This window comes from Culex quinquefasciatus, chromosome 2 (genome assembly GCF_015732765.1).
Source record: "Culex quinquefasciatus strain JHB chromosome 2, VPISU_Cqui_1.0_pri_paternal, whole genome shotgun sequence".
Taxonomy (NCBI): Eukaryota; Metazoa; Arthropoda; class Insecta; order Diptera; family Culicidae; genus Culex; species Culex quinquefasciatus.
The window spans coordinates 220,491,668-220,502,845 of NC_051862.1; the positions used below are offsets into that span (position 1 = coordinate 220,491,668).

The 11,178-nt window shown below is 42.6% G+C and overlaps 3 protein-coding genes across 3 annotated transcripts; 2 read left to right on the forward strand and 1 right to left on the reverse strand.

Moving 5' to 3' along the window:
- The first annotated feature begins 2,527 nt into the window (after nucleotides 1–2,527).
- Nucleotides 2,528–5,611, forward strand: LOC6035772 (probable protein S-acyltransferase 23). The gene is made up of 3 exons (XM_001845846.2): nucleotides 2,528–3,876; nucleotides 3,943–4,434; nucleotides 4,491–5,611. Exons 1-3 carry the CDS (start codon nucleotides 2,920–2,922, stop codon nucleotides 4,683–4,685), a joined length of 1,644 nt encoding a protein of 547 aa, XP_001845898.2. The 5' UTR covers nucleotides 2,528–2,919; the 3' UTR covers nucleotides 4,686–5,611.
- Nucleotides 4,896–9,502, reverse strand: LOC6035774 (engulfment and cell motility protein 1). Its single transcript, XM_001845847.2, has one exon. The coding sequence runs from the start codon at nucleotides 9,385–9,387 to the stop codon at nucleotides 7,240–7,242; it is 2,148 nt and encodes a 715-aa protein (XP_001845899.2). The 5' UTR covers nucleotides 9,388–9,502; the 3' UTR covers nucleotides 4,896–7,239.
- An 89-nt stretch (nucleotides 9,503–9,591) lies between these two features.
- Nucleotides 9,592–11,178, forward strand: LOC6035775 (phosphatidylinositol-glycan biosynthesis class X protein). Its single transcript, XM_001845848.2, has 5 exons — nucleotides 9,592–9,817; nucleotides 9,885–10,014; nucleotides 10,497–10,645; nucleotides 10,702–10,888; nucleotides 10,957–11,178. Exons 1-5 carry the CDS (start codon nucleotides 9,714–9,716, stop codon nucleotides 11,113–11,115), a joined length of 729 nt encoding a protein of 242 aa, XP_001845900.2. The 5' UTR covers nucleotides 9,592–9,713; the 3' UTR covers nucleotides 11,116–11,178.

Consider the following 11,178-nt stretch of genomic DNA (forward strand, 5'->3'; position numbering starts at 1 on the left):
TAGTAATTTTAAGGAGAGAAAAGTTGTTTCTATAATTCTAAAATGCCAAAAAAAAAAATGATGTTAAAAAATTCAAAATTTTAGTTTTTTAAAGATTTAAAAATTTCTAATTATCATGGTTTTTGATTATTACATTCTATGATAAAAAATTCAGAATTACACAATTTTAAAATAGAAAAAAAACTAATATTTTAGATTCTTAGATACAAAAATGTCAAAACTTTAAAAATAAAAAAAATTGAAGTTCTAAAATTCTTACATTTTAAATGCTACAGTTTGTATTTGGTTTGTATTTGTATTATTCTAAATCATTTTAAAAAATTGGATTCTAAATTTCTGAAATTACAAAATTTTAAAATTTATAAAATTTAATACTAATATTCTAAAACTCTATTATTTTAAAATTCTAAAATTTTCAAATTTCTTAAATTATAGAACTCTACAGCAAGGGTCCTGATTTTCGGTTCAATGAACAGAAACCACTCACTCATCGCCTATCCATTCGTCGCCTATTCCAACCCGCTAGCATTCATGAGCGAATGAGTCTCGCAAGCAGCCAGCGAGTGGCCCGAACTGTTCACTCAGCGAACAAATACATCGTGTAAATATTTGCCTACTCCGTCGCTCGACGACACTCACACACTACCATGCTCAGCGAAGAGCCACTCTCACAAAATGCCAGCGCGGCAGTCTTTTTGTCTTCACGCCCTCAGTTTGCCATCAATTTGATTTTTTCTTGGTGGAAGTTTCTTTGAATGGTGTCTATAATGTTATGAAATCAAAATAAATGCACAATTTAATTAATAACATTGATTTTAGGCAACCCAAATCAATGAGTATAACGCAGCGCATCAGAGAAAAAATGTTTTCAGTTCAGAGTGATCGGAGACGATCGGCCTGTCTGAACCGTTCGGAGACTGAGCCGATCAGAGAGAGAGAAGAGTAGAAAAGAGAGTGTTCGGGAGCGAATGGTGATAGAGTGACAAACGGTAGGAATTCATCAGGGCAGTATCGCGTCGCCTGCTACTTGTGCTCGCGAATGGAGTGGTTGGTTTTGAGCAATCAGGACCCTTGCTCTACAGTTTTAAAATTCTAAAATTTTTAAATTAAAAAAAAGAAGTTCTAAAATTATTTAAGTCAAGAATTCGAAGATTACATTTTTCTTGTAGGTCTATCATTTTAAAATTCTGATGTTTAAAAATTTAAAACTTTATAATTCTTCAGTTCTAAAATCTAAAATGTCCCAAATCCTTAGAAATTTTAAAATTCTGTAATTTCAAAGTTTGTGTGTGTGTGTGTGTGTGTGTGTGTGTGTGTGTGTGTGTGTGTGTGTGTGTGTGTGTGTGTGTGTGTGGTCCAATCCAATACCCGCTAACCGGTAGCGAGATTATGGGAAAGTATAATTTGTATCAGACTGTGTATATGCCGAATGCTGATACAGCTTATCTCAGTCCCGGGTATTAGGTGGTGACAGCCCTCGCGCTGCTTCCAACGACCCATTTCAGAATGACAGAGCTCCTTGCGGTCCAATTCCAAGGTCGCTGGGCATTGTTCGGCTCCGCCTAAACATAGAAGCAAGCATCTGAAGGAAACTTGATCTATATTTAGACTTCAAATCCCCTAAGGCAAATCAGGGATCAGCGCGTATTTAATATGAGAAGATAACTAGTTTCAACACTACGGATCAATTCACTGCAAGAGTGTGAACCTTCTGATGGCCGACAGCTTAGCGTCCCAGACCACCAATCCAAAGGTGTGAGTTCGATTCCCACCTGATTCATTTTAGTTTTTATTCATATTCAAATTCCTGATTCCAAATTTTAAAGGTACCGACCGGGATTTGATACCTGAACCTTCTGCGCGGACACATTTTTGAAAATTCTAGTCCTTTCCCATATCGAGAAATTAAAAGTGAGAGTGTGTGCAACATGGAATTAAACTTTCTGTGCAGTTGCTGTGAAGGTTTCTAGGGCACTTCGAAAATTTTTACTCCATGTTGCACGCACACACTCTCACTTTTAATTTCTCGATAGACAATTGTCCATAAAAATGAAGAAAAGCCCTAAGAAATCGTTCCCTCTCTTTTGTTCTGCGATTCGTAAAGCTATTTCTTGATCCCTTTTCTTGTGAGGAGCGAACTGGCCCTAAATAGCTTTTCAGAAGGTTGTAAATATTTCAGAATCAGTTAAAACATGTTGAATAAATGAAACCCAGCGAAATAGTTTTGAGCAGATTAGACTGGTAAAAACTTAAAAAAATACCATTCTAATCTGCTCAAAACTATTTCTATTTTCAAATGATAAGAAACATTTCTTGACAACACTAAAACGTAATCCTTACTGTACTACACATCTTCCAAATTTATCAATGAACGTAAACCGTAAACCGGTCATGAATGGAACCGGACCTACCACAACGCAGCCAAAAACAAGGACCATAAAACGGTTTTCGTTTTTATCTGCACTTTCTAAACACGTGAGATCATCGCCTTCTACTGCGCAGGTCGGTCCTTTGTCATATCCTAGCCCCCAAATGAAAATCGATACTCGTGAAAATTCTCCAACAGCAGACAAGTTGGCTCTAGTTGTGGTGAGAAGAGTTTTGTGAATTTAAGAAGTTTAAATGGCAAATTAGATCGAATAAAATATCTATTGTTTTAAAACTTCTAACGGGCTAAGGTTTTGTGCAGAAACAAGTCTGATTATCCCACAATTTGTGGAAGAAATTGAACTCAACTCCCTGAAAACCCCCAGTCCGGAAGTTGAGTCCCCTCCCCCAAATCCGCGCGTGTACGTGGTTCCGTGATTTACCGTGGCGCTGAGCGAACAATCCATCAAAACGCAGTCCCGAGTGCATCCGAGTCCGGGGGAGAGTGCCCGCACGCTGGTGTGGGCCCTTCCCCTAACGGCGTCATGCAACATGGAAAACGGCAACTTTCACGGCAATTTTATGGAAAACGACGACGACGGACACCCGCATCCGGCGCATCCGGCCGAAGATGTGACTCCGACGCAGGATAGTAATTTGTTGGACAGTACGGAGATACTGATCCAGAGCAGTATGGATGATATATTTGATGTGATTAAGGCGGGGGAGCTTTCGGAGGTGGAGAACTTGGTGGAGAAGGTCGGTCCGGAGGCGTTGAGTGCTCGTGACAAGCATGGGTACACTCCGGCGCATTGGGCTGCATTGGATGGTAATGTGGAGATGATGCGATATCTGGTTGAACGTAACGCGCCTGTGGATTTGCCATGCTTGGGTACGCAAGGTCCGCGGCCGATTCATTGGGCCTGTCGTAAGGGTCATGCTGCGGTGGTGCAGGTTCTGCTTCAGGCTGGAGTTGCTGTAAATGCTGCGGACTTTAAAGGATTGACTCCGTTGATGACCGCTTGCATGTATGGACGAACTGCTACAGCGGCTTATCTGTTGGGAATGGGAGCCCAGAACCATCTGACAGATATCAACGGGGATACTGCATTGCATTGGGCAGCTTACAAGGGTCACGCCGACCTGATCCGTCTGCTGTTGTACTCTGGAGTAGATTTACAAAAAACGGATAACTTTGGATCAACACCGCTGCATCTAGCTTGTCTTTCGGGTAACTTGCAGTGCGTTAAAATTTTGTGTGAAAAGCGAAACTTGGAGCTGGAACCGAGGGATAAAAACGGCAAGACTCCGTTGATGTTGGCCCAGAGTCACCGAAACAACGACGTGGTCAAGTTGCTGCATAACGAGATCAAGAAGAAGTCTCGCTGGATGCCACCGATCTCGGAGCTCTGGAGTCTGCTTTTTGGTGGAGCTGGAGCTTCAAAGGGACCGTTGATCTTGTTTTTGTTCTCTGTACTGTTGTGGGGCTATCCGATGTACATGATTCGGGTAATGAATACATCTCATTGCTTTATAGGTATGTTTTCTAAAAATCTAAAAATCTCTCTCTTCCAGTGCATCCCAATAACTTGGAACGTATTGCGTCGTTCGCACTACTGCTTCATCTACTGGAATGCAGTCATGTGGATCAGCTGGGTTATTGCAAATCGTCGTGATCCTGGTTACATCCCACTAAACTCCGATACGTATTACCGCGCCATCAAGCAGATTCCGTACTTTGACAAGTGGAAGAAGCGTAACGTGATTCTGTCGAGACTTTGCCACAGCTGTCGATGCCTGCGGCCGTTGCGGGCCAAGCACTGCCGAATCTGTAACCGCTGTGTCTCCTACTTCGATCACCACTGTCCGTTCATATATAACTGCGTCGGACTACGAAACCGGATGTGGTTCCTTCTGTTTGTTCTGAGCGTGGCGATCAACTGTTCATTTACCATCTACTTTGCCTGCTATTGCGTCATGATCGAGGGATTCAGCCTACTTTACGTACTCGGTTTAGTCGAAGCATTCGTTTTCTGCGGTTTAGGATGGATCTTAACTTGTACTTCAGTATGTATTACATATCAAATAATTTCATGTACTCTACTAACACAATTTTCTCGCAGATCCTCCACGCCTGCATGAACCTGACCACGAACGAGATGTTCAACTACAAGCGCTACCCGTACCTGCGGGACAAACGCGGCCGCTACCAGAACCCCTTCTCCCGCGGTCCCATCCTGAACCTGTTCGAGTTCTTCGTGTGCCTGCCGGACCGCCAGGACGAGCTGCAGGACTTTATGCAGGACGAGAACCTTTGATCCCACAACGGCAGCGTGAAGCGGAAACGGCTTACCAGCAGCTAATAAGCAGCGCCATTTTTGTCCAGTCGCACTTTGAACTTTGCCTGCTCTCACACCCACACAGAAATACACACCGGATGCCGGAAAAGGGCAAGAGAAACGCTTACGAAACGAAAAAAGAGCGCAAAAATGAAGTTCTTTCAAATTTCGACTTTAAGCAATGAACAATTTTTTCATTGGGTATAAAATACGTTTATTATACTTTTCAAATGTTTCGATACCTACACGATAAAGTTGTGTTCCGTTGTCTATTTTACGCTACCATTCCAGTATTTGTTGCTTTGTTGTCAATACATATTTAATGAGTTTAGTTTAATAATGCATGCATCGAATGTTTTACGTTTAAGTATAGTCGATATTCGGATCGAGAGGATTTGTTATGATTCTTACACATAAACTTAGCGCGCTATCAGATAAAAGAAACTCTTTAAAATAGATGTTAAACAATGATTATATATTTGTTGAAAACTGAAAATAATAAGTAGCTAATCCATCAAAAGACCAACTGTTACGTTACCCTCTCTAGCATGTCACTACCATAGAACAAATATTAAATACTGAACAATTTATCATTATAGTAAAATACGAAATGCGCTCACACACACACACGTGTGTGTGTGTGCTAAATATGTATGTGTGTAGCGTACGTAGCTTCGATAAATTGCACAATAGAACGTGTTTTTTTGTTATTGTGTAAATCTCATTCTAGCCTAGCAGACAAACCATTCCCATACACAACCCAAAATAGACAGCAGCAGATGTATTTGTTCAACCCTATGAAATAATGAGGCCGTATTTTTGGAGAGAATCACGATTTTTACATAATGTTTAGCAGATTCCGTCGGCTTGAATGCTTGAGAAATAAAATTTCTTAACAAATTGCATAAATCAAATGGAGTTTGACTTTAAATATCACAAAACATAAAAATTTAAAAACATCGTGTACCTATTTGTAAAATGGCAACTGAAATTATATCTGTTGAAAGGTTCTTCAGATCTCCTAATTGCTCTTTTGCTCGTTCTTTTTTTTTAATTTAACCTTAAAAAAAGGAATGACTCGTTGTAAATTTGAATAAATTTAATATTTGTTTAATGTCGGAATTTTAGAAGAACGAACAGAGAGTTAGTTTGAGACGAAGTTTTATTTAAATTATAAAAAAAATCAAAACATTATTTTCCCTAGAAGTAAATAAATTAACTCAAATTTATAAAAAAGTAAAATATAGTAATTCTTCAAAATCTTTAGTAATCGCGTAAAAAAAAGATGAAGTTTTCGGCAGCAATTCGTACAGAGTTGACGTTTACTGATGAAAAAAACATATAATTTGAATTTGCTTATTCTGAGCGACTGAAATTTGCGTTTGCATTTGCACATTTTGTCTGAATTTCTGAAATTAAAAAGTTTTTGATTACGAATGTTTGATATTTTTTTCTAATATTTAAACCTTTTTTTATTTTTCTCCAACAATCTCAAGCGCACGCACCGTTATACGTGTCAACTTTTTTCGGGGGTAGGGTCAAAATTGCAAAAATCTAGATTAAATTTTCATAAGGTCCTATCTGCCTAGGAAACACATGACTCATAGGTTGTTTTGAATATTTACTCTAGAAATCTGGCCATACACCGGAAGAAAATCTGGAAAATTCTGGCAGACGAAAATTTTACAAATGAATACGAATTCAAAAGCTTGTAAAATTCTGATGGCTGATGTAAGTTTTTGGCCTTAAAACGGTTGAATTTACATTTTAATTAAAATGAATATTGACTGTTTTTCATGAATTTTTAACTAAACTCTAACATTTGAATTGAAAATATGGTCGAAATTGTCAGAAAATGTAAAATCTGTCAAACAATTATGAATCTTTATTCTGACCGACACGTGAAATATCTGGCATCCCAAGATTTACCTGGCATTATAAAAAAAAAGATTTATCAGGAAACCTTGCAACCCTGCTTGGGGGTTAGGTCACAAAAAGAATGCGCAACTTAAAGCGGTTAGAACTGACAACAACAGCACTACAAACACCTTTTCGCAAAATCCAGCCAAAATAGAGTTGAGATTTTTGTCAGACTTCTGCCAGATCTTTGAAGGAACGTCTAGACTGGGTATCAGCAAGCTGGGAGAAGGGGAGAACAATGCGATACCTGACAGTGCCGATTGGGAAAGCTGCAGCAAAACTTGCACGCAAGTTGAGCTAACAACACGAACACAATTTTGCACTGAGAAAAGTTGCCACGCGTTTTCTTGGGCCTTCAATATTTTATTTTACTTGATTCTTTTTTTGTGCGGTAGATTCTGTATCAACTGCTGTCTATTTGAGAACATAATTTCAGACCAAGTGGAATGATATTTTTTTAATCTTAAGTGGAAATAAAATTTTGATATCTAAATGTATGATAAAAGCATATTTTCTTCACAAAACTTTTTAAACTTTGGCTTCATCTGTGGCGGGGTCCACAATACTCAAAATAAACAGAAAAAAAGATATGTAAAAATTGCACGCGATTACCTTAGCTGTCGAAGCAGAAGTCGTAATTGTCCGGCTCTGGCGGAATCGGCGGCGGATCCTTCGAGATGTCCACCCCTTCCGTGTCCAGCAGGCGCAGCTTGATCTCCATCGACAGCAGCGTCTCGAAGTCGTCGTCCTTTTGCTTGCTGACCATGGCCGCTCCCAGCAGGGCGTTGATTCCGTCGGTCCAGTAGTTGAACGTGGTTTCGTCGGGGGCGACAAAGTCGAGCGTTTGCTGGTCGCTGGACTCGGTGACGAGGGAGAATCCAAGCGGGAAGGTTGACTTTTTGGCACGCATTTCCTTCATGTGAGGGCACTCCTTTCCGACGAGCATTTGGCGGATGTCGATGACGGGGAGTTTGCTGTTGAGTTCCTCGAGGGTGGGGACGTTCTTTTCGTCGCAATCGCCGTAGTGGATGACTTTGAGGTTGGGGGAGAGTCGGGCGTACCAGTACTTGTCCCGTTCGCGCTTTCCTCCGTTGTACTTGGAGAAGCGCGTTCCGACGACGAGATAGCCGAGGCGTTGCTCCTTGATGAGGGACATGATTTCCGGGGTGATTTTTTCCTTGAGCGAGACGATGGCCGACGCGGTTGATTCGCACTCTTCACGGGAGGTTCGTTCCTGTTGGCGCAGTTGGGTGATGGTGTTGTAGGTGAAGGTGTTGATCTTGTTGCGGAAGTCCTCGAGGGAAGCGGGTCGTCCGGTGATGCTGCGCGTGATTTGCTCGCGGACCACGCTGAACACCTTGACAAAGTCTTCGGTCGTGGCACGCATGTCCTTCCAGCTTTTGTTCAGCACGACGATGCAGATGCAAAAGAACTCTTCGAACGGGTGATCGTGGGTGAAGAACATCGGGTGAAACTCCTGGCCGTGCTCGGAGGGGGATTCACCGATGCGCAGGATGTCGCACAGGACTTTGACCAGTTCGATGCTGGTCCGGCCAAAGGGACACTCGTGCTCGTCGGCGCGGCAGCTGTTTTCGTGAACCACTTTGGTGTAGCTTTGGGTGTAATTACGGGCAAAGTAAACCATACAGTCTAGCGCGAGAACACCAGGCGGAGTCTCCAGGAAGTCCTGCGCCGGATTGATGTCACATTTGAAGCCCAACTTCTTGTAATAGGTCGAGTACGAGCTGCCGTGGGCACGACGCGCCGTCACGTCCGGAATCGGGTCGATGCCTTCCGCTTCGAACGCGATTCGACGAAGTTCCTTGATCTTTTCCTGGCCATCCGGATCTTGGGCATCGATCGGAGTCTTCATACGTTGCTCCAGCAGACCCAGAGTCAGCGTCTGCAGCACGTACAGCTGGTGGGAGATTTCCGCTCCGGTGTTGGTCGTGATGACACTGTTGATGATGGAGCGATACTGTTTGCAGCTGAAAGTGGCCGCAATGTTCTGCCGTTTGGCATTGTCCGCCTTGATGAAGAGAGCGTTGATCAGCGCGATCGTGTTGTGCGACGGAGCGTCCTGCAGCAGCTTCAGCAGCACCTCCAGCGTCACGTCCTTCTCAACTAGCGCAAAGTTGCTGCTGTTCTGGACAATATTCTCCAAAATCGAAAGTGCCGACTGGACAATCTCCGCGTTAAAGCTCCCATTCAGGAAGGAAATGTTTCGCGATATAAACGACGGCTGCAGAATGTCCCACGAAATCGTGCCATGGTCCATCAGCTTGACAAACGAAGACAAGGCCATTTTCAAAATGTTAACCGGATATCCGGTGTCCTCAATAATCGTAATAATCAAGTTCAGCCCGTGCTCCTTGATAAACTCCAACGCAAACGTAATGTCCGCACTAAGCCCTGGCAAATCGGCCAACACCCTGGTCATCTCGTCCAGCTTCCCTCCCTGCAACTTGGCCAGAATCTCCCCCGCCGTTTTCGACGGCGAAAAGACCATCTTCAGCACGGAACCATTCTTCACGTCGTGTCGGTTCTTCTCCGTAACGTAATTATTAGCGTCCGCAAACCGCAACGCGTACGATTCCGAATCATTAATCACCCAGAACGAACACAAACCTTCGATTATCGACGACAAAGGGGTCCGCTGGTCAAACTCAATCAGCTGCGGGATTCCGGACTCGAACTCCACCGCAATCTTCACCACGTGACTGTCCCGTGCGAGCGCTGGCATCTTGGCTTTCGGTAACATTTACACACACATCGGTGGCCACACTCCCGACGACGACGGAACGCGGATTCACCGGAGAAAACCTCGAATTTGATGGAAAAAAAAACAAGAAAGATGACTGTCGCGATTAGAAAAGCTTTTAATCAAACAAGGCAGTGGCGTGCGCTGCAGAACTGATTAAGAGGGGGCGCAAACACCCATGCAGCAGCAGCCCACAAACTGTTATAACAAAGTGCAGCGGCCGGATTGTTTACAACTCTGTTCGCGTCGCGATAAACTTTAGATAGGTTGATGTTTTCTGTAAAATTACGTATTTTAGCGAATAGTTTGCATGTAAAACAATCAAGATGAGGCATCTGCTGGTAGTCGCACTCGTCGCAACATTTTGTAGACAAGCGGTAGGCCTCAGTGCGTTTCTTTACATGAGTGTTCACCATTCGGGGTTTCACAGGTGAGAGGGTGAAATTTTCTTACAAATATTGATTTTAAAAATTAATTTGTATTACTTGATTTTTAAGGGACATTCACTACAATTTAAAGTTTGGAGGAGTGGGCAGGATGTCCTGCGAGCTGCTTTTGATTCAGCAATTTCCGGCCGCGATATACGTGGACACCGACCAGCTGACCAACATGAAAAAGTTCAAAAAGGTAAACAATTTGCTATATTTTCTGTAAAAAGTTGAACAAAACATGCAGCATGCTCTAAAATCTTTAATTTTATGACTTTTTACATTTTTTAAAATAGGACTTTTTGTCCTTTTTTAAAATAATAAATCGGTCAATCAATGTTCAATAATTTAAACATTTGTAGAGTTCCCTAAAATTGCAGTGGTGCTCAACTGTTTTCACTCTATTTCAACTATTATAAATATTTTTATTAGTTATTTTCTAAATTAATAATATAAATATTTTAAAATTTAAAATAGAAAAGCAATTTGCGGTAATTGCGGGAAAAAATATCCGCCATACCTTTTATATTGGTACGCCTTGGGCCAGGCCCACCATGTGAATTTTATCGCAGAGACCATTCATTCAATACTTCCATTGGCATTATTATTTTTGCATAAACCAAAACCCTTTTGGGAAACTTAAATGCATAAAATCCTGTTCCTCAATTTCCCCTTCCCCAGATCAACAGCTACGTTCCGCTCTACGTGGATGTGGAGAAACCGGCCAGCAAATCGAGCCCCTTTTCCGTGTACCTCTTCGAGACCGTCCGCCGGGAGGTGAACATCACGCTGCCGATCCACTTCCGCTATCACGATCCGTCCGAGAGGAAGTAGGTTTGATTAACAGATTTTCAATCGAATTTAACTAAGTAGGGGTTGTTTGTAGATTCGAGCGCATCCAAATCGAGAGCCCCTCTCTGCATCTGCAGTGCAACCGCGGCGTCAACGGGAAGGCCCAACCACTGAAGGGGACGGAAACGCACCGGTTTCCGTGTGCCAGCAGTGCCCAGATCTACGACTACGACAAGCTGGACCGGGCCGAGCACTGCGACTGGCAGGAGGTGGAGTTTAGCGTGAGTTGAGAGGGTGATTTTTCACAACTTAAGAGGGAGTCATTCAAGGATACTTTTTTTTTCCGCAGAACGTCCCCACGGTCATCAGCGTGCTCATCCCGGTGGGTAACAGCGCCTCGTACCGGTTCGTGCTGCCGGCCACCATCCTGGTCAGCTGGATCGGCAGCATCTATTTGATCTACATTATCGTTAAGTCAGGTAAGCGCGTCAACAAGAAACTTTTGTAACCTCTTTTGATCTCAGCAAATAAAACACAACGAATGCGGGCTAACATTCGTCACGAAATGGGA